At 34.6% G+C, this 21626-nt stretch overlaps 2 protein-coding genes across 8 annotated transcripts; both read left to right on the forward strand.

The window, feature by feature from the left end:
• The first annotated feature begins 63 nt into the window (after positions 1-63).
• On the forward strand, positions 64-5824 carry LOC123227819 (U3 small nucleolar RNA-associated protein 14-like). 2 transcript variants are annotated; one of them, XM_044652944.1, is made up of 12 exons: positions 64-425; positions 1046-1208; positions 1641-2122; positions 2662-2883; positions 2999-3340; positions 3441-3794; positions 3877-3957; positions 4041-4151; positions 4257-4637; positions 4959-5090; positions 5358-5529; positions 5637-5824. In XM_044652944.1, exons 1-11 carry the CDS (start codon positions 111-113, stop codon positions 5523-5525), a joined length of 2751 nt encoding a protein of 916 aa, XP_044508879.1. In that variant the 5' UTR covers positions 64-110; the 3' UTR covers positions 5526-5529; positions 5637-5824. The 2 variants fall into 2 exon arrangements, with proteins under 2 accessions (XP_044508879.1, XP_044508878.1); XM_044652943.1 differs by having other exon boundaries at positions 65-425; positions 5358-5824.
• Positions 5825-7394: 1570 nt separating this feature from the next.
• Positions 7395-20620, forward strand: LOC123227963 (DNA repair protein REV1). 6 transcript variants are annotated; one of them, XM_044653129.1, is made up of 26 exons: positions 7396-7686; positions 7989-8133; positions 8316-8431; positions 8508-8584; positions 8772-9256; positions 9515-9655; positions 9869-10001; positions 10098-10186; positions 10280-10330; positions 10412-10615; positions 11033-11152; positions 11862-11954; positions 12287-12346; positions 12444-12530; positions 12698-12781; positions 12872-12944; positions 13786-13854; positions 14027-14368; positions 14462-14535; positions 15502-16079; positions 17196-17256; positions 17866-18029; positions 18161-18236; positions 18426-18795; positions 19142-19404; positions 20391-20620. In XM_044653129.1, the coding sequence occupies exons 1-22, from the start codon at positions 7466-7468 to the stop codon at positions 17911-17913; spliced, it is 3351 nt and encodes a 1116-aa protein (XP_044509064.1). In that variant the 5' UTR covers positions 7396-7465; the 3' UTR covers positions 17914-18029; positions 18161-18236; positions 18426-18795; positions 19142-19404; positions 20391-20620. The 6 variants fall into 6 exon arrangements, with proteins under 6 accessions (XP_044509065.1, XP_044509064.1, XP_044509061.1 ...); XM_044653126.1 differs by lacking the exon at positions 20391-20620 and adding an exon at positions 19559-20128; XM_044653128.1 differs by lacking the exon at positions 20391-20620 and adding an exon at positions 19908-20128.
• The last annotated feature ends 1006 nt before the right edge of the window (positions 20621-21626 follow it).

Here is a 21626-nt window from a genome sequence, read left to right on the forward strand (position 1 = left end):
CAAGCTGTGTATATAGGATTATTGGCATTTTTTACGACTTTGTTACTTTTAGGCCCATTCTATGAATGATTGTTATATAACCTGCTCTCTGGCCGCCATCGTTCACAGCAATGGCAGACAAGAAGAGAGCAGCGCATCCCAGAACAAAGTCTCTCAAGAACCAGAAGAAAAGCTCCAAGAAGGTCGGCGGCAGTGACATGAAAAGGAAAAGAAGTGGTCCACGGTTGCCTAATTCGATGCGAAAAGAAGTGGACCGCCTAAATAAAACCAGTTCCTTGCACAACAGCGATGACGAAGAAATAGATTCTGATGAAGGCAATGATTTTTACGAGTATGAAGAGCCTCTTCCTCAGGAAGAGTCTAGGAAGAACCGCCGTTACGATCCAGTCGATAATTACGAATACCAGCTGCCTGACAACTTTGAGGTTTCGTTTATAATTTTTTTCAGTAAAATACCATTATTCTAATTGATGTTTGCTAGCATTCAAGTTTTAAAGTTGTTTAATAATTGGTCGAATTCGGATTTAACTTGGTGTTTATGAGGAAATTGTTTAGAGTTTGCTATGTCAAATTACTGTAACGTTGCGCTATGGTTTTGTTTAAGTGGAAGATTTTGTTTGCAAAAACTGGGCATCTAAATATCCACTATTCTCAGATCATGAGATGGGCAAATCTGCATTCAATCAGGTGTAATGTGTAAACAATGAAACTTCTGAGGACTGGTAATGAATTGCAGTTCGAAATAGATTTGATTGGATATGAGGCTAAATATTGTTAAGAATACTTGAGATGGTGTAGAAATAATTTAAATATCTATTTATGTATGGAGGGAATCTGTTGGGATAAGTTTCTCTTATGTAGTGAATGTATGTTTAATGAAGTAATTACAGCGGTGATTCCACCTATTCATTCTTTGCACTTTCTCATTAATACATCCTAAGGAAATAACGATATATGTTCTTTTGTCTAGGCAAGACTAATATTTGTTGGTTAAGGTTTCTTTAGTTCATGTTCCTTATGTGTGTTCTCTCTTTTCTTTGTGTAGGATGAGAATGTGCTATCAGATGATGATGATGAGAATGATTATGATAGCAGTGATAGAACAGAAAGTTCAAAGCAACTTGGTGATGAGGTTGAAGATGACGATGATGAAAGGCATATGAGGATGTTGCAAGGGATCACTGGAATGCCAAGCGAGGTTTTTGAAGGTAACACTGCAACGAAAATATCTCTATTAGTCAAGTTTAGAGAGTATGAATTTTGCCTTTAAATTATTGCTTATTAAATGTGGAAAAAGGATTTTAGCACCTGTCATGTGTGAGTAGTTATGATAAATATCTTAAAAAACTTAATACAGGTAAAATGTAGATATTTTATATAAGTCCATCTCCTAGGTTTACTTTTAGTTATTATAAAGAAGTTATATCGGAATACTGCATTTTAACTCAGTTCATTTTGTTGTGAAGATGACATCTGTTATTAGTAACTGGAAAGTTTGTCAACATAGTTATTCCAGAGGCAATGTGCCCCAACTATATATTGGGTGGGGAATTAATTTTGGGGTGATTAGAAGACATTTTATCCACTCCTTCAAGAAATATGACTCATGCGACTGACCTCTATCTATACGTGTTTTTTAGGCAAGAAGAAAAAGAAGAAAAACATAGTTGTGCCTGAAGCATATCCAGAATCTGAATTTAATCCAAGTCGTGATGTTTTAGAAGGCAGTGGTCAAATTACCATTGAAGATCTTCTAGAACCTCTTCAAGGAAAAGCTGGATATAGTAAACTTAGAAAGAGAATGCATCAAATGGATAAAAAGTCTGTAGCCATTCAAGCACCACTCCCAAAGGTAGAGCAAGACAAGTTGGAGAGAAAGGCAGTGTATGAATATTCAAAGAAGGATATTACCAAGTGGGAGCCTTTAGTCAAGATGAATAGGGAGGCACCTACTATTATTTTTGATGAAGATACAAACATAGGGTTTTCAACTGTAGGAGCAATAGCGTCTGGATTTGAACCTAGAACTGAGTTTGAAAAGAAAATGGCAACATTAGTCAATGATGAAAAGGTTGCTGAAGCTCATAAAGAAGATGGTGCTAGGCTTCTTGAAATGAACAAGGTATGTTTGTCATATGCATTGGTCATTTACATAACTATTTATTACAACTTGATGAAAAAGTATTGAGTTGCCTAGTAGTTCTTTTAACAAACACATCTTGGGATTGCCATTAAAATGTTGCCAAGTTTCTGTGTCATTGAATAAATTGATGCCTACGACAAGTAAGCAGTTTAAAAAATAATTAATATTATGAGACTGAAAATTAGTACTTATGATATTATATGAAGATAATAGTCATATCCCAGGTGAACCTTAATGTCAGCAGGTTTGTGTATATGTATTTGCTTATACAGTTTTTTACACGTGTGCTTTGTAGAGTATGAGTTTCTTGATGCTGTAAACCCACTATTTTTCTGATTGATAACAGCTTGCTTTCACAACTCTGTGGGTTTCCTGTTTTTCCTGTTCTATTGAATAAATTCATAGGTTTGTGTTGCATGTAATTCAGAAAAAAGGTCTCTGGCTGTATCTATTTTGAAAGCTTAGTTTTGTTAATTTTACAAAACTTTGAGTAGTGCAGTTCTTAATGATGCTGGCAGATTTCTGTTGAAGATTATTTAGAGGACCGGAATCATATAGCTAAAATGCGAAGCCTTCTTTTTCGTCATGAGATGAAGAGAAAACGTATCAAGAAGATTAAGTCAAAAACATATCATCGTTTATTGAAGAAAGATAGATTAAAAGCAGCATCTGCTGAATCTCTGATGGATCCAGAAGCAGCAAAAGAAGAGGCAAGGAAGCAAGAATTTAAACGAGCTGAGGTGATTGATAATCTTTAATGAATTTTATATATGTTCTGTCTATTGAATAGTCTTTTCTAGTGGATGATAAAAGCTGTATTCAGTTTTAATTCTTTGCATATTTTATGTAATGCAGGAGCGTATGACTTTAAAGCACAAAAACAGTTCAAAGTGGGCTAAGCGCATTTTAAAACGTGGCCTGAATACTCAAGATGAAGGCACTCGAGCTGCAATAGCCGAACAGCTCAACCAACATGCCATTTTGACTAGGAAAATGAACTCTATGAAGGATAGTAGCAGTAGCAGTAGCAGTGGCAGTGATGATAGTAGTGATGAGGAAGATATAGATAGAAACTCTGCTGATTCAGAAGAGGATGGGGCATCCAAATTGCTTGCAAAAGCAAAAGAGAAGACGCTCAAAATATTAGAAGATGAAGATGAGATTCCTAATTCGGGAGTGCTTTCATTACCTTTCATGGTAATCTGCCTTCCATTTTTCTTTTGGCTGTAAACTTATTCACTTGTTATCGTATTAACTTCTCATTTACTTATTTTTTGAGTAATTTTATTTGTTATAGGTGCGTGGGATGAAAAAAAGGAAGGAAGAAGCTATTGAAGAAGCCAAGCATGCTCTTCAAGAATATGAATCATCGTTGAAGGAGTTGGAGGGTACAGGTGAGGAAGAAAATTCAAAAGCAGGTGTTACAAGTGGTAGAAGGGTCTTTGGTGCTATTCAAAAGGAGGTTTCAAAACCTAATAATAAGATCAAAACAGATAACTATTATCGTAATAGTGATAGTGAAGATGACCTGGAGCCTGAAGAAAATTTAGAAGTTGGTAATAGGAAGAACAATGATTTGCAGAAGGATGTTAACATTAATTCTGTCTTACTTAATGAAGATCCTGAGAGTCATCGGGATTCTGTGTTTAAGGTAATGGGATTTCTTATTTGCTTCTACTTTTCTGTCTCCCTGTTGCTCATTAGCATGACAATAATATACATGTGGCTTACAGAGCTTTGATGAAGTTGTTAGAGACTCTGGTCCAAAGACATCATATGATGTTTCTATTTTTGCGTCAGGCACATGGAAAAAGGTCTTTTTTGTCTTCTTATGTTCTTTAGTTTCTTGCATATTGGAGAATCAGGCATTCTCATACTGGTAACTGTTAATGTGCAGATGAAAAGTGGAAATAAGATAGACACTGATACCAAGAAGCCTACAAAGGACACTGATGCCAAGAAGCCTACAAAGGTTGTCAAACGTGTATGGGATAATCAAGGTTTGGAGGTATTAATCCCTTCCAATTGTCTGTTTTGCAGCTTTTGCTCTAATGTTATTTGATTAGTAACTTCTCACTTCTTTGCTCTGTGTTTTGGTCTCGGAACTGTGAAGGAGATGAACGATGAAAGTAATAGTGATAGCGATGATGGCGAAAGAGAGATGGTGGATGGAATTATCTCTTCTGAACCTAAAGCGTCATACAAACTTCCTTCTCAAGAAGAACTTATTCGTCTTGCTTTTGCGGGTGATGATGTGGAGGAAGATTTTCAGAAGGATAAAGAAAAGATCCTGAATGAAGAGAATCCTGTACCTGAAAAGCCTCACCTACTTCCAGGTTGGGGGCAGTGGACAAGTTTTCAGCAAAAGAAAGGCTTACCTTCTTGGATGGTGGAAGAGCATGAAAATGCAAAGAAGAAGAGGGAAGACGCTCTGAAAAGGAGGAAGGATGCACGCCTCAAACATGTGATTATTTCTGAGAAGTTGGATAAAAAGGTTGGTGGTTTTTATTTATAATTTGTTGTGTATGCTATGCAAAAAGAGGTATAGATAGAAACTCAGTTTCGGGGAAGCTTGATTGAGAATTTGTTTCAACTGGAAAACTCAAAAAAAAAAAAAAAAAAAGACCATCCAAAATTGAAATGAAATGCTGCTGAATCACCGATTTAGATCCAACTGAAATTAGATAAATAGTTATTGAACATATTCTTTGGGTAGCCGCATGTTCATTCTTTTTGTATGAATATCTAATCATGTCCTGCATTATCATGCCTTGGTATGTTTGTATAACAGAACTTTTTGTTCTTGGATTTGCAGGCTGAGAAATTACATACAAAGACATTGCCTTATCCTTTCACGTCAAAGGAAGTCTTTGAGCAAAGCATTCGCGTTCCTGTTGGACCCGAGTTCAATCCAGCAACTGCCATTGGAGCTCTGAATCAGCCAGAAGTGAGTGCATTGCAATCAATAACATATATTATTATTATTATTTTTTACTAAAAAGTGTATTTTACAACAAATATCATGGGGATAAAAAATCGATTGCTCTTGCCAATTTGCCCTCTTCTATCATTTCTATTCTGATCTGACCAGTGCATTTCCTTAGGAACCCCACCTTGTGAAGGGGACATAATTTTTGAACCGATCATATGTTAGTGATTAGCTTGTGTTTTCCCGTGTGAATATTTCTCATATCTCTCGACTACAATCTTGCAGGTGAAGAAGAAATCTGGTGTCATTATAAAACCAATCAAGTTCGAGGAAGTGAATCCTCACGAAAAAACAGAGGACCACAAGCCGCATGGACAGAAACAAAAGATGAACAAGAATAAAGGTGTCAGTAACAGAAGACCAAAATCAAGGCCAGTGGTGGTAAAATCATGAATTGGTGAACATAACTGACCTAGATCTAATCAATGCTGCTCACGCATGTTTCAATTTTGTTTTATGTTCTTCGGAAAACTGGGTTATTGAAGAATATATGTATGATTGTAGGAATTGAGGTGCCTTTGATCGAATTTGAATAGACAATTCATTAATCGTATGATTCCTGATTATTGTTATCGAAACAATGACATTTTTTCGAGCATTATGTAGTTCACCGGTGGCTGATATATTGTTTTTTGTAGTAGTGTTATAAATATATTCCTGTTTCAGTGAAATTTAATTTATAATTTGTTTCACATTTGTTACACGAATTATGTAAGTGCAAGTTATTAACCTTTGGTGACTAAAATATATATGATGAAAACATCTTAAATGCTGTGCATTATGGACTTTGATTAGGGGCAGCCACTCTGAGTCTGTACACTCTTTAGTTTGAATTCAATTTGAATAAAAAATAATTTAGTTTGAGTTTAATTCGAATTTGTTGAGTTAATATTAAAGATGATTTAAATTCAGTTCGAATAAAAATGATTCTATTCAAATTTGATTTGAATTTATAATTTAAATTCATAATTCGAATATGTGGTTCAAATTTATAGTTCAAATTTATAATTTATTAATAAAACAATATTATTGAATAATGATTTAACATATTTTAAACTGAGTCACGAGTTAAATTTATATCAAATTGAATCATCTATCTAATTTGTGAGTTTAACCAAACTGAATTGTCTCTAATAAAATTTTATTCAATTTTAAAACGAATCGAATATTTTAATTTAAATTCAAATTATATGAATTAATTTTTGAGTCTAAGTTAATTTGATTAGCGTCTAGCACTAACTTTGATGCTAAGTGAAAGATTTGCTTTATAGTTGACACTTTGTAAAGAGTTTTTTCTTCTTGGACACAATCTTGATAAAATTACAATTGCACCATTATTTCGTCTTTTTTTTTCTACAGTAAAAAACTAACATCTCACATTTTTAACAAGGATATGGATAATATGGCAACTAATATTGTAACTTAGTTGTAGCTTTTGATTCGAAACTTATGGTATACATCAAGATAAATGACCTTTAAGTAAATTGTAACTGAGTTTGGGTTGGGTAAACTAATATTGAGTTGAATTTTAGTTTAAAGATGTTTAGTTTAATGAGTTTTTGAATGTTCGATTCAAACAAAATATTAGTAACCCTAAAAAAGTTTTGAATCTTAAATTTATATTATTAAAATATTGTTTTTTTAATTTTGAATAGGGTAAATGATAAATTTCAAAGTTACAAAGTTTTAATGTAATAATTTAAAAAATAAGGGGTTAATTAACTTTTTAGTCAACCAATTAATCCTGTGTTGAGTAAAGATCTTGCTTACTCAATCAGCTTGAGTTCAAGTTCTACTTTAAAGTAATTAAATTAAGATGGAGTCATATAATATTTAGTTTGAATCAACAAGATTATGCCTATTTTCAAAACTGAACTAAATCCTAAGCCCAAAGAAAATAACATTTCATTGTTAGATGAAATATTAATATAAATAATATTATATATATGTATATTTAAATTTAAAAATATAATCAAATATGTGGTGCGTGGAAAAAACAAAAACTTCTAAATCCTAATCAAATGATGCTGATGTCTCCAATTTCCAGCAAATTTTAAATGTTATTTTAAATTCACTTATCTTCCCCTTTCAAATTTCAATGTTAGAGAAAATTGTATCGGACCTAATGCAATTTAAAACCCGATTACTTAACCAAAAAAGAAAAACAAAAAAAGTAACCCGATTAGGCAACCCACCCATTTATTGCATTTGACACCAACCCGATTAACGAATTTCCCATATAAAATGCAAGACATTTGCCGCTTCATTTTAAATGTTCTCTTCTCTCGATCTTCCTTCTTCGACACTCTTTTTTTCTTTCTTCAGCAAAAGAAATGAGTTTCGATTCCTCTCGCTCCGCAAATTCAGGCCAGAAAATAAAGCGAAACTTCAATTCTATGCAGTCGAACAGCGTTAGCAATAGCAATACCAGTGTAAATAACAATAAAAAGAAGAAAAAGACAAACCAGAAAACCCTAGGCGTGGGTTGGGGTTCAAATTCTCTCGCCTCTTCTCGCTCTTCTTTTCGCAATTCTCCTTTTTCCAATTTCGGCAGGTACTAAAGTTTTTGCCATAATTTTGACATAATTAACATTTATCAGTGTTAAAATACCAAAATAATTAAATTGTTTAATTGAATTACTTGTTTAGAAAAGCAGTTGGTTGCTGCACTGAGTATAGGTGTTTTTATTGAGTTTTTATATGAACAAAAATCGCAACTGAAGCTTGTGAATTTTGATTTGACGGTTTCTATTGAACGATTGGAGAAAGACAGTTTAGTTTTTAATTTGAACATGTAATGTTCTTAATTATTTTAAATTTTCTGTGTTTTGATTGATTATGATTGTTTAATTATAGTTACATGGTAGAAAAGAACCGGAAACTTCAAAGCCAGTTTGATGCAGAAGCTTCGAGTTCTTCACATAGTGATTCAACGTCTGGTAGGCCTATATTTCAAGGGATTTCAATCTTTGTTGATGGTTTCACAGTTCCTTCCAGTCAGGTATATTTCTCTGTTTTGTTCCAAAGAAACTCAGCTAGAAAAGAAAAAGAAGTTTTGTAATTTTGTTAGAGTACAGGAATTCGTATAGCAGTTCTATTTGAATCTCTTAATTTTTTGGATGATTAAGGGAGGATAACTGTTAGTTATGATGCTTGTTATTGATGTGAATGATTTGTTGTTAGGAATTGCGAGGCTACATGTTGAAGTATGGTGGACGACATGAGAATTACTTCTCTAGGCGTCGTGTTACTCATATTATCTGCAGCAATCTTCCAGATAGTAAAATCAAGAATCTGAGGTTCACATTATTGCAGCCAGTGACACATATTGTATTATTCTTTTAGATGGATTTCCTTATGTGGGCAGTTTTACAGGTCTTTCAGTGGTGGGCTCCCAGTTGTGAAGCCAGGATGGGTTTTGGATTCTATTGCTGCTAACAAACTTTTGAGTTGTAAGTTCTTGAACTTCATTGATCTTGTTCTTGATGGTAGTCCTGTGTCTTTTTCTTTTGGGAATTCCAATTTTCAATGAGAGAAGGACTCACGATTTCACTACTTTTTTTATGGGAAGGATGAAGTGGCCAATTATTTTTTCCTTTTGTCTTTAAATTGCTTTCAATGTTGTTTTGCTGCTTTCAGGGGTTCCTTATCAACTTGATCAACTTGCTAATAATCAACCAAAGTTGTCAGACTTTTTTGCATTGAAGCGCAGCCATTTCTCTGAGTCAACACCTGTGTTTTACCAAGCAAAACCTGAAACTGAGGATTCATCTTTGAACAATGGCCCATCAAAGAATGCTGATTTATCTGAATTGGGTGGGTCTGTGGAGCATGAATGCCAGACGAGGGGAGAAATTGAAGACCCTGTGGTAGCTTGTACAAATGAAAAAATAACTGAACAGCAAAGTAGTTCTACTGGAAAATCTTGTGAAGTAGACACACCAGAACAAAGTAATGCTGATGTTGAAAGTAACAGCTGTATAAAAGATGAACTTCAGTCTCGTAGACCCTCTCATTCAATTAGCAGTTATTTTGTGGAAAATAGAGATATGATAGAATCAACAAGTTCTAAAAAGTCTCATTCAACTCTTGGGGATCCCAATTTTGTTGAAAATTATTTCAAGGTAGTGAAACAAAGGATGATTGAATTTTCTTTTAATATTGTATCCTGTTGGTTTCCCTTACATTACTGTGTGTATTTCATGGCTTTCTTTTATTTATTATAGATTTATTTGATTGATATGTGTTTTGATTATTTTGCATATCTTTGTGTATTTAAATATTTACAATGGGAACTTCCCTAGTGCATCTTGTGAGTGGATTGCATTAAATGAAAGTGTTGGAGTACTCTACTCAATAGTCTTGTTTGATGGATTATACAGAGTTCAAGGCTACACTTCATAGGAACCTGGAGACATCGTTATCATAAGCGATTCCCCCTCTGTAGTGAGTTTAAGTGTTCAAGTTCTGGCCTGAAAGTGCTTTCAGATGTTCAGAGGACTGCCATAATCCATGTTGACATGGTAGTATCCTTATCACAGGCTTTTCACATGATTATTTTGAAAAAAAAGATTCTTTTGCCAATATTGTGGCTGTGAATTTCATTAATTTTTGAGTGATTTGAAACTGGAACATGTTTAATGATACAAAAGACTCTTGCTTGGTCCAGAATAGTTTTGATTATTTATCTTTATTTGTATATACAAGAGACCATTGACACTTACATGATCATACAGGATTGCTTCTTTGTCTCAGTGATCATCAGGAACCATCCTGAATTACATGATAAGCCTGTAGCTGTATGTCATTCAGACAGTGCAAAAGGAACTGCAGAAATTTCATCTGCAAACTATCCTGCTCGTGATTATGGTTGGTTTTGCTCTAAGTTATCTATCTAAGTCAACTTATGTTATTGCTGGATGATTTCTTTCTGTATACAACTGGCACTCCATTCTTATTTCTTAGGAGTTAGGGCTGGAATGTTTGTTAGAGATGCTAAGGCTCTTTGTCCCCACATCACCATTTTCCCATACAACTTTGAAGCTTATGAAGAGGTAACCCATACATTTTACCATCATATTGGATCATGAAAGAGGAATGTCTTCTCCTGATAGGTATCTATTGATGATCTTGTGGGAACTATGCAGGTAGCTGATCAGTTCTATGACATTTTGCATAAGTACTGCACCAGAGTTCAGGTCTGATCATGGATACATATCCTTGAATGTATTTTCTTTTCCTCATTGTGTCCTTGTCAGTATTACAACTCTTTTTTACAGGCAGTTAGCTGTGATGAGGCATTTCTGGATACAACATACTTAGAAGGGGAAGATCCAGAAATTTTGGCTTCAAAAATAAGGAAAGAGATTTTTGAAACTACGGGATGCACAGCGAGCACTGGGATAGCTGCCAATATGCTTATGGCTCGCCTTGCCACTAGAACTGCTAAACCAAATGGTCAATGCTACATCCCTCCACAAAAAGTATGTCTGGATAATGTTGCTCTTTCGTTAACTTGTATATAACTGTTTGATTTATATGTTTTAGGATTTTAACAGCCATTCAGTAATTTTTTTTCTTATTTTCCATTTTCTCCTTGCTCTAGTTGTTGGGCTTATTTCTCGTTGACTATACTTGGGAGCTGTTGTACTTTACCATTTCGGGTGTCATGCCATAAGCACCAACACACCTTTCCTCTTTCCCTGACTTTTGTCACTAGTTATTTATTTAGTTTTGAATTTGACGTAATCATTTTTAGGTTTGAGCTGTAAGGAGAAACTGGACATGCTGTTTTTTATTCAATAATTCACAAAGTTATAGCGAATTAATTGATGTATCTATGTAACTACCTTGAATTGTCTGAATGTCTTTGTGTTGATAAAGTAGTTGAATTATGGCAGGTGGATGAGTATCTATATCATCTTCCAATCAAGGCACTTCCCGGAATAGGCCATGTTTTAGAGGAGAAGTTGAGGAAGCAAAATATTCAGACGTGTGGCCAGTTGCGTATGATTTCCAAGGTCATCTTATGATTCATTTTAGACTCAATTTTCTTATCTCCATCTTTGAATGATTGTCTTATCTAATTATGAGGTTTGGTTTCAATTTATTCACTTATAGTCATGTCATTCTTTTTTTGGAATAGAAATGTTGAATTCCATAAAGCTTGAACAAATAAAAATTTGACTAATGATGTTCTCTCAAAGCTTTAATTTTGCAAGGAATTAGTTTTTCATTTTTGAGTCATTGTGATTGCACAAATGAACGGAAGTTCGAAATTGTAGGATTCCTCTATACTTACAAAGAACCATATTATATAAAAGTATTTTGAGCTTCAAAGCCCCAAGGGATAGTTTGAGTTGCAAAAATGGGGGCACTCAAGCGATAAAGAGGGCATGAGTTCAAAACTTATTGACGACATATCAAGATTAAACTCTTGACTATCCAGTGTAGTAGTTGTGGGGTTAGTCAGTCACTGGATTTAAGGTTTCGCTTATTTTGTGTGGTAAGTTCAATCCCAAAGGGGCAACTCGACTCAAATAAGGATTCCTCATTGCAATATATATATATATATATTGAACCCCAATCCTTTTAGCTTTATGTTACATGCTTTATAATTTGAATCATTATTATTATTATTATTTTGTGAGGAAATTATTTTGTAGTTTAGGTATTGATGTAAGGAGGTTTCCAGATACTTGACATGTACAATCTTTTTGATTTCTTCAGGATTCTCTTCAAAAGGATTTTGGTGTGAAAACTGGTGAGATGCTATGGAATTATAGTAGAGGAATAGATAATCGGCAAGTTGGGGTGATCCAGGTCTGGTTTACACCTTTATGGTATTTAGTTTATGTTTGAGAATATATTATTTCTTTATGCCATTGTAATGTATGCTTGACACTGTGTAGCACTCTTTCTGATGATCCTTCTGTTTGTTGAGTGATTGTTCCTTATTTGTCCATGCACATTGCCTAGTGTATTTGCTATTCTTCACATCTGTCTTATTCTATCAGTTAATAGTCCAACAATTTTAATATTTTAATGGTCTATTGTTATCATAACACTCTGTAGATCAATCTTCCCTTTTGATTTTGTATTAGATAATATTCAATGCCAATCTGAGCCTTGCTGACTGATGATGTAATCTTTAGGAAAGCAAATCTATAGGTGCTGAAGTGAATTGGGGGGTGCGGTTCAGGGATTTGAAAGATGTTGGTATTTTGATGCCATCCTAAAGCTTATTCTCATAATCTCTTTGTGACTTTTGTCTTTTTAAAGGGTTAAGAATTGACCAATTATTTGTTGCAGAGCCAACATTTTCTGTTAAACCTTTGCAAGGAGGTTTCATTACGCTTGCAAGGGTGCGGAGTGCAAGGGCGCAAATTTACCCTCAAGGTACTGTCTTTCTATATTTTTTCTTTAGTTACATCTTTCATTTAGCCACTGAGCAGGCTTTGTACTCTGATTTAATGTCTCAATTCTTTGAGAAGTATTTTAGTTATTTTAAGGTTGTTGCATAAATCATAATTGTGAAAAATGTTTCTGTTTCTTTGTAAATCCAGATAAAAAAGAGAAAAAAGGACGCTGATGAGCCTGTTAAGTATATGGGCTGCGGAGACTGTGATAACTTTAGTCATTCTATGACGGTAGCTCTGTACCAAACTGGGTTCAGATTTTTAGTTTATTCACATATAATCTTGGAGGTTCAGTAGATTGTATCATTATTGTTATTGTAGGTTCCAGTTGCTACTGATGATGTGGAGGTGCTTCAAAGGATAACAAAGCAGCTCTTTGGGTCTTTCCATTTTGGTAAGTCAGCCTAGGCCAAATTTAGAATGTTTTACCTCCTTCTTATTGAAGTAAATATTTTACTTAAGTTACTGGTTGTAAGTTAAGGTACTGCAAATAAGATTTATAATATCTCTGCCAAAATAATAATAAACCTGGCACTAAAGACTGCATGTGTGTTGGTATTCTTGCTAGTGTGTTTGGATAATCAGTCTTCTTGTATTTGCTTTTCTGCTTTGGCTCCAAGCTGAGTTAAAAAACTTGTTATTCAAGAGTATCGACATCATTTTTATATTTTATTATACCACCAAGAAGTGATGGATTCGTGGTGGTGTTATTAATGGAGTTGAGAAGCATGTAAGTTATTTATCTATGATGTTTTATGAAAGTGATGGGTTTGCAGTGGTGTTATTAATGGAGTTGAGTAGCATGTGCTTATTATATATCTCTGATGTTTTATGAAGGTCTTGTTTGGAATTTAGATTCAAAGAATTTATTATATGGAGGGTATAATTTCTGAGTTTCCATTCCCTTTGTTTATTTGTTTATTTATGCTGTTTATGTGACTGGGAAGTCTTGTTGACAATGAAACAAAAGGCTGTAGGATCCCTTAAATATGTTTCAAATTGCACCCACAACTTCCTAGCCAACTACAGTGGTGATGACCAGAGCTTGCCTTCGGGTTATGCCACTGGCTGACTTAAGTTTTGACTTGACTTCATATTATTTGGTGTGATCCTTTTATGTCTAAGAGCTTTAATACTTTTGTATCTGCAAACTCTATAGACTGCCTTTTGTTCTGTAATCTTTTTCCTTGGTATTAAGGTAACTCTAATTTTATGTTTTGATTAATTTCGCTCAGATGTTAAAGACATCCGGGGTATTGGCTTGCAAGTTTCCAAGCTTGAAAATGCAGACACTAATAAACAAGGTATCTATTGTACTTCATAAATTTGGTTCTTACAAGCAGTACTCTATCCAATTTCATTTATTTTTTATTGTTGCTTTACCCATTAGTCTTTCCCCACTGCAATTATCTGTTGTTAAATTTTATCAAAATTTATTTGATTCTCAAATTGCTGCTTTAATTTGTTGATTTGAAGGGATTGAAAGAAACACTTTGAAATCATGGCTTGCATCTGCGTCAGCTAGTACTGAAGAAAAATGTAATATCAGTAGGATGTCTGAAGGTGGGGCTGATGTGATTCAGCATTCTGTCCAAATGGACCTTAACCTGTCCACTGGTCAAGATTCTTTGAACCAGGTTTCAGCTGTACCACCTTTATGCGATCTTGATGTGGGAGTGATAGAGAATCTTCCTCCAGAACTTTTTGCTGAGCTAAATGGAATTTACGATGGGAAATTATTGGATTTAATTACCAAAAACAGAGATAAAAGTGAAAATGTCAGCAGTTATTTCTCTAATCCTCCACACGCGCTTGAAGGTGATCTTATTATGTGGCTTCTAAATCAATGATGTCCTAGCATTAATTAATTTTTACCATTTCCTCATGGATATGTCGCTTTTATATATTAAGGTGCTATGAATGAGGGAAAGGGATCTCCATTCTTAGAATTGGTCAACCAAAACAAAGAACCAGTAGCAATGAAGGTAACTTCTTTTTTATCATTTTGCTTTGCTTCTTAAGGGATAGCTTTCTCTCTCATTTTCTGTCCCTTGGGATTTGTACAATTTGATAAATTGTTAATTAAATGTTAGGCTGGATTCTTCTTCTGTTGTGGTGCATAAGAACAGATTATCTTTGCATTTGTAATGGAAAATGTCTTCCCTTTGCTATTTTTTCAGAAAGTTAACAGCTGAATCTGGAATATGTAATTGACAGTATGAAGATTTTGCTTAAATAAAATTCTATTACTTCACTTGCAAATTTATGCCTTTTCTGTTTATAAAATGTTCTTCATTCTGTGTCATTTAACAACAATTTTCTGCCTATGAGGAGACCCAAAACTGTAGCATTTTTCCCTATGGGGAATAATGCAATAAAATTCTGTCTCTGGATGCCACTGTATCTAATATGATGACAGTTCTGGCAAAACCAAGATGACTCTAATATCTGATGGGAAACTTGTTCTAATTGTATGATACATTTCTTTCATGGATTGAACAATGCTGTACTGGTGGTTTCTAGTAAGAGTATATTGCGCCTAAGGATGGTCTCAAAATTTGTGTTACTGTGAATCATCATGAAATACCAATTAAATTCATGAATGTTATTTGTGTTTGTGAATTTGATGATGGATTCCAAGAAGTACTATATCATCCAAAGCTCATGTTGCAAGAACAGTGTTGAATTATATAGCCTGAATCAATTAATTTGGCTAATGTTGGAATGCCAGTAATTTGTTTCTTAATACTATTATTTTCTTGCCTTTTCTTTTTATCTTACCTGATCCAAACTTTTTGGAATTCACAAGCTTGACACTGGATAGAGATTTTGCCACTAAGAATCACATTGCTTTTGCCAAAGATAGTCAACTAAATCCAGTTTTGACTACATGCATTATAGATTCCTATTTCAGATTTTATCGTTGACAGATGATAGATAATTTTTATTAGGCTGAGCAGTTTGCAGTTGAGGCAGCGCCAGCAGTGCCTGTTCTGGGAGCAGGATTGTTTAATGAGGCCATACCTGCTTTTGTTCATGATAAAATTGACTTAATGCCTTCATCTCTTAGTCAGATAGATACCTCAGTGTTACAACAGTTGCCTGAAACGCTGAGAGCTGATGTACTTGAGCTGCTTCCTGCACACAGACGGCAGGCATTCTCTTCTGGTGATACCTTGAAAGGTTCAATGGGTACCAAGATTCCTGAGAACCTGGCTGGATCGATTGATGCTGTTGCAAATAATAATCTTTGGGTTGGAAATCCTCCATTGTGGGTTGAAAAGTTCAAGGTCAGCAATTTCTTGACATTAAACATGCTGGCTGATATGTACTACAAATATGGATCAACTGGGAATTTATCTCAAATACTTCAACATACTGTATCTGTAACTGTACATCCTCCATCTGCAAGTTCTAATGGCTGGGATGAAGCTATTGATAACTTCTGTGAGATTCTCAGGCAATATATCAAACTAAAGATAGAAGTAGACATCGAAGAGATCTATGTTTGTTTTCGTCTTCTAAGAAGGTAATCATGCAAAGCTAGTTTAAAATTTTTCCTTCTCTCTCTCTCTTTCGCATACATTTGCGACTCCTTCGATTCATTTCTTTAATTTGGATGTGATTGTGGCTGAAATTGGGTATCCAAAAAACTTTAACCTTTATAATCAATGAGTAATGAAAGATAATAACCTGTTTGACTCACCAAGTCTTCGATGTTTTGGGCGATTTTTGAGTGAAATGTGATGAAGATTTTCTTGGGGCTAAGTGCCTATGTTAGACATAAATGTAGCTTATGACTTATTTTCCTTTATTTTATCAATTTAGAGATATTATTTATTTCTTTTTATTTATGTTGTGTACAGTGATTAGTATTTTGTTGGTTTTGGTTTGGGCCCTAAGGTACACTGGGATTGATGTGAGAGCACATGGGCCTGATACATTGTCTTCTCTTTGCTCTCTCACATCTCTTTTCTTTTTCTTCTCTTTCTCATTGTTGCAGTTGTGTATATTTGATTTTGAATTAGCCAAGTTCTAAGTGAATATATGATATATAAGTTTCTATTGCTAAAACTATGTACCTAAGTTATTATTTCCAGTCCCCATGTGCATAAGTTTCTATTGTCGATCCTACATCTACATGAAGCAATCTGTGGTATACTCAATTTGCATGCAGTATAAATTATAGACTCAAACCTCTGAAACATTAAGTTTGAAGGATGCTTGTGTTTCTCTTGGACTATTCCATTGTTTGATATCTCAAGACATGAGCAGATATATGCTCATCACATATGTAAAGGTCAATGATTTTTTTTTAGCCTACAAAAATGTTTGGTAGTTCATTTGGCTTCTATATTTAACATATGGAATCAGGCAACCGAGAGAATTACTGTTTGAAGGATCAGTGCCTTCACTACTATCCCTAGTTTTGTCTAAACTTAATGTATGTTGTTTGACTGGTGTGCTAATTTGATATATTATTAAATATTGTATGGATTGCAATTGGCATCTCAGTGTAATTCTGTATGTTATCAACATATTTTTTTATGGGAAATATGTTATATCCTTTGGGTTGGTTTTTCAATATTGCTATCTTTTATCTAGCTTTGATGGATGACACTGATTGGAATCTATATTACTCCAGGATTATGTCAAAGTCAGAATTTTTCTTACAAGCATACAACACTGTCATACCTTACCTTCAGGTCAGTATACATTAAAGTAATTTTAACAATTGAAGCCCAAAACATGTTAAAGCCCATAATTAATAAAGATGTGATCCACATTCCAAGTTTAAAAGGCCCACGATTTCTAGCTGTATATCTAAATTCCATATTTAAATGTCTTGAGCATAAGAGCGTCAATGTACTTGTGGTAACAAATACTGTTTCTCACTGGGGCTTTTTATGTATTGTTACCATTAGCTTCTACTTTCTTTTCCTGACTGCTTGAAATGTGGAATAAGGACTTGGTTAGATACTTGCTGGTATTTCTCCACAAAATTGTACACAATTTGACAATGCCTATGCTGATCCACTTGTGTGTATGAAGTAGATATATATAAGAGTCCACAATCAATAATCTATGTTCTGTCATTGAATTTTTTAGGGAATCTCACATGAAACAATATGTTCTAGGATTATCTGCATTCAATGGTATGGGTTTCTAAGACTACTGAAGATCATTGTGGAAACTTCAACAGATTTACTTGCTCTTAGAAACTCTTTTCCATTTCATTGAAGTGGATATTATAGTTAATTTTTCAGGGTTTTGCATCCAACTCATTTATCTTTGAACTGAATCCTATCTTGTAGACTTCTGTTGATCAAATTTATGGAGGAAGTATGCATATAACCTCATGAGTAGTGCCTCTAACCATGGAACTTGTAGTACATGCATGCCGACTTCTCCATCAAAGGTGTGCAGTCTTCAATTTATAGGAGAGATTGCAGTCTTGCCTTGATTCTCATCTGTACCAGTAAGTTCAAATTTTAATATGTTCTCTAGTTGATCTAGTATACTTACAAAATATTAAGTAATCCGTCTTCTAAATTCTTTTAACTATTTTTCGCCGAATTCCTTATCTTGTCTAATATGGTGTTATTACAGGTACCTTGAAAATGCACTGGTTTCTGGTTCCATTGTTGTCTTCAGACTACTATTAGATTGTGGAAGCCTGGATAAAGTATGCAACTTCATGGAGGCTTTTCTTTTAATTTGATCCATTTATTTCTTTGGACAATGTTCTCATCGATATTTTTCTTTCTAATTGGATGATTGAACTAAATAAGAGTTGCAACCAAGTATGCAGGTTAGTGGTCAAGTGGTTATACTGTTAACTTACTAGAGGCTTCTTTATTTTATTGTCTTGCAGAACCATTGGAAAGACTTCTTTGATAGGGTGCTTGAACCGGTCTCCTGGATTTGTTCCTGATCTTATTGGTGATTATCTCGTGTCTTGAATCTTATTTTGTCATCAAAATCAGACTCATGTCTGGAATCTTATTTTGTCAACAAAATCAGACTCATGTTTGGAATCTTAGTGAAGTGGTTCAAAGCCGTAGGCACAGATTACATAAGGGTGCACCAGTACTCCGTCTTATCCTCATCTACACTTAAACTTATCACTTACAAAGTGCAGTCTTATAATTTTTATAAATCAGTTGGTCTTGGTGTAATTTCCATGTTGGTTCAGACAGGCCTGGGGGCAGTGAGCCAACGACTGTAAAAAAAGCTACTTGAAGGTACATCTCAAATTTGCCAGCCGGCCCCAAACTGTATTTGCATTTTGTTTGTGTTTTGGCATTATGAACAAAATAATGCTTTTAATGTCAACACATTTTTTTTTTTTAAATATTTGCAGTTGTCTGATGTAAATTGGGGAAACATAATGTAGGGGGTTTTAGATTGATTCAGACAATTTTGTGCTATATAGATGTGTTTGTACCATCTTTGGATTTCAGTAAGAAAATATTTCGTTCATAGACATTAGAATTGACAGAATGAAGATTAATCTAACTTGTCGCCCCATTATTTTGTGATTGTCATAGTTTTGATAATTTACAATCATTTTGTTCACTTTTTTCTTAGAAGTAGACGGTGGCATGTTGTTTATATGTGAACTGCTTCTATACTGGCGGGCTCCTCGGTCAAATGGTGCCAGAAATGTGAACATTCTTCTGATATAACATGCTCCGCCTCATTTGGGATTAGACATTTTCATCATTTGAGCCTGCACGAGAATGAAGAATGGACTCATTCAACCCATGTTTTATTATTTTGCATGGATACCTGTTTTCCCCACTCTTGTGAAGTGATGATCCTATCACGTGGCCGCTGGAATTTCTTGATAGGTAAAGTTTCCTTCCCAGAAAATTTATATCATTTTGATGGTCAAGCATTGGAATTTGAATGCATCTCAGCCTCCTTCAAGATTAGCATAGTCAGACCATGGCCTTTTCGTTTTCAACTCTGTGTATATTTATTTTATTTGTCTATGTTTCTTAGTTAAATTTTCAACTCCAAGTTCAAACATCTCCAACTCAGGATTCCTCCTCTGCCAACTCGCCCAACAAAACACAAGTCAGAGAGCAATTTTTTAATGAATACTTGTTTCACCATCTTTATTTATGTGTTGAAGAATTTCCTCTCAGAATCCAAACACGCTGCCTAGATTTCAGAACTCAGCATTAGTTTAGAGGGAGAGAGAAATATGAGTTCTCATTTTATTGTATCGCTATTCAATGCAATTTCCATCTACATCTTCGTCCTTCTGCTCACTTATTGTTCACATGTCGAGGGCTCGAGGCCTTTGAAAGACTATTATCATGATCCATCTTCCTTTCCTTCATTGAAGGGTTTCACTCCTCTAAGCAAAGCTAATTCTGGGCCGAGCCGTCGTGGTCGTGGTCACTGAAGGGAGCTGTTTAATCCTTCCCTCCGTTACTTGAAAAGCTTTGTTTTTTCGCTTCCATTGATTTCTTTATCTGTTCATTTTGTGTGAATGGTTCTTAAAATATATACGTCAATGAAACCATGAAATATTTTCCTTTGATTTGTGTCAATGTTTGCCCAAAATTTTCTTCATATAGTTTTATCACCATCTTTATTTATGTGTTGAAGAATTTCCTCTCAGAATCCAAACACCCCACCTAGATTTCAGAACTCAGCATTAGTTTAAGAGGGAGAGAGAAATATGAGGTCTCATTTTATTGTATCGCTATTCAGTGCAATTTCCATCTTCATCTTCTTCCGTATGCTCACTTATTGTTCACATGTCGAGGGCTCGAGGCCTTTGAAAGACTATTAGCGTGATCCATCTTCCTTTCCTACATTGAAGGGTTTCACTCCTCTCAGCAAAGCTTATTCTGGGCCGAGCCGTCGTGGTCGTGGTCACTGAAGGGAGCTGTTTAATCCTTCCCTCCGTTACTTGAAAAGCTTTGTTTTTTCGCTTCCATTGATTTCTTTATCTGTTCATTTTGTGTTAATGGTTCTTAAAATATATACGTCAATGAAACCATGAAACATTTTCCTTTGATTTGTGTCAATGTTAGCCCAAAATTTTCTTGAGAATAGTTTTATCAACTATTGTTAAAAAGGCATACCAACCACGGTCTTTAGTGCATACCTCGTTTACCTTAAGTATTTTCGTTACTTACAAGAACTGTAATTAAGCTCATTATACAATTCAAGCTCCAAACTAATTTGGCTTTATGTATACGGCGTTATTTTCTCAGCCATAGATAAATATGTATAGTATTTCATGTTAGTATTTCATGCACGTACGTATGTGATCTACCGCTCTCAAGCACAACACAACCCCCTACAAATTTTCTAAATTAACAGTCAATTGTTCTACCCGTCCAAGGTTTGCGGAAATAATAAATTACCCCCTGAATTCTTAAACTAAAATTTTAACCCAAAGTATGACTTTGTTAAAGGAGAAAAGATTTTGACATAGCGTTAGGTAGGCAACTTATAATATTATTTATGTTATAAACAGTCCAAACGATATTGTCCGTTTTGGGTTTCAGGCATATACGGCTTTAAAATGTGTCATTTGAGTTAAGGGTTTATGAACCTTGTTTATATACAAACTCAGTAGACAAAACAGGAGCGATGTGAGACTTTAGGTCACAACACACCCCTCAATCGCTATCGTGCTGATAACGTATTATAAATAGCCCGAACGATATTATCCATTTTGGGCTTCACGCCCGCACGACTTTAAAATGCGTCATTCGAGTTAAGGGCTTCTGGTCCCTACTTATATACAAGCTCAGTAAACAGAACAGAAGCGATGTGAGACTTCAGGTCATAACAATTTATAATTATTTTTCTACTTTTCATTGTCCTTGAAAGTTGTTGCTCTTGATTTAGTTGAATTTGAAATGACTTATTCTGGCCAAGTTGTTATCTTGTTGGATCTCACTTTGTTTTTTAAGCAATTCAAATTTAAACATTCTAATCGATTCTAGCCCAATTTGAATGTGAATTCGATTCATTCAATGTGACCTTATTAAGGGCATTTCACTAGTCATAATCACATGAAGTTCTACATGTAGCCATATAGGTT

Source organism: Mangifera indica, chromosome 10, assembly GCF_011075055.1.
Source record: "Mangifera indica cultivar Alphonso chromosome 10, CATAS_Mindica_2.1, whole genome shotgun sequence".
In the NCBI taxonomy this organism is placed as follows: Eukaryota; Viridiplantae; Streptophyta; class Magnoliopsida; order Sapindales; family Anacardiaceae; genus Mangifera; species Mangifera indica.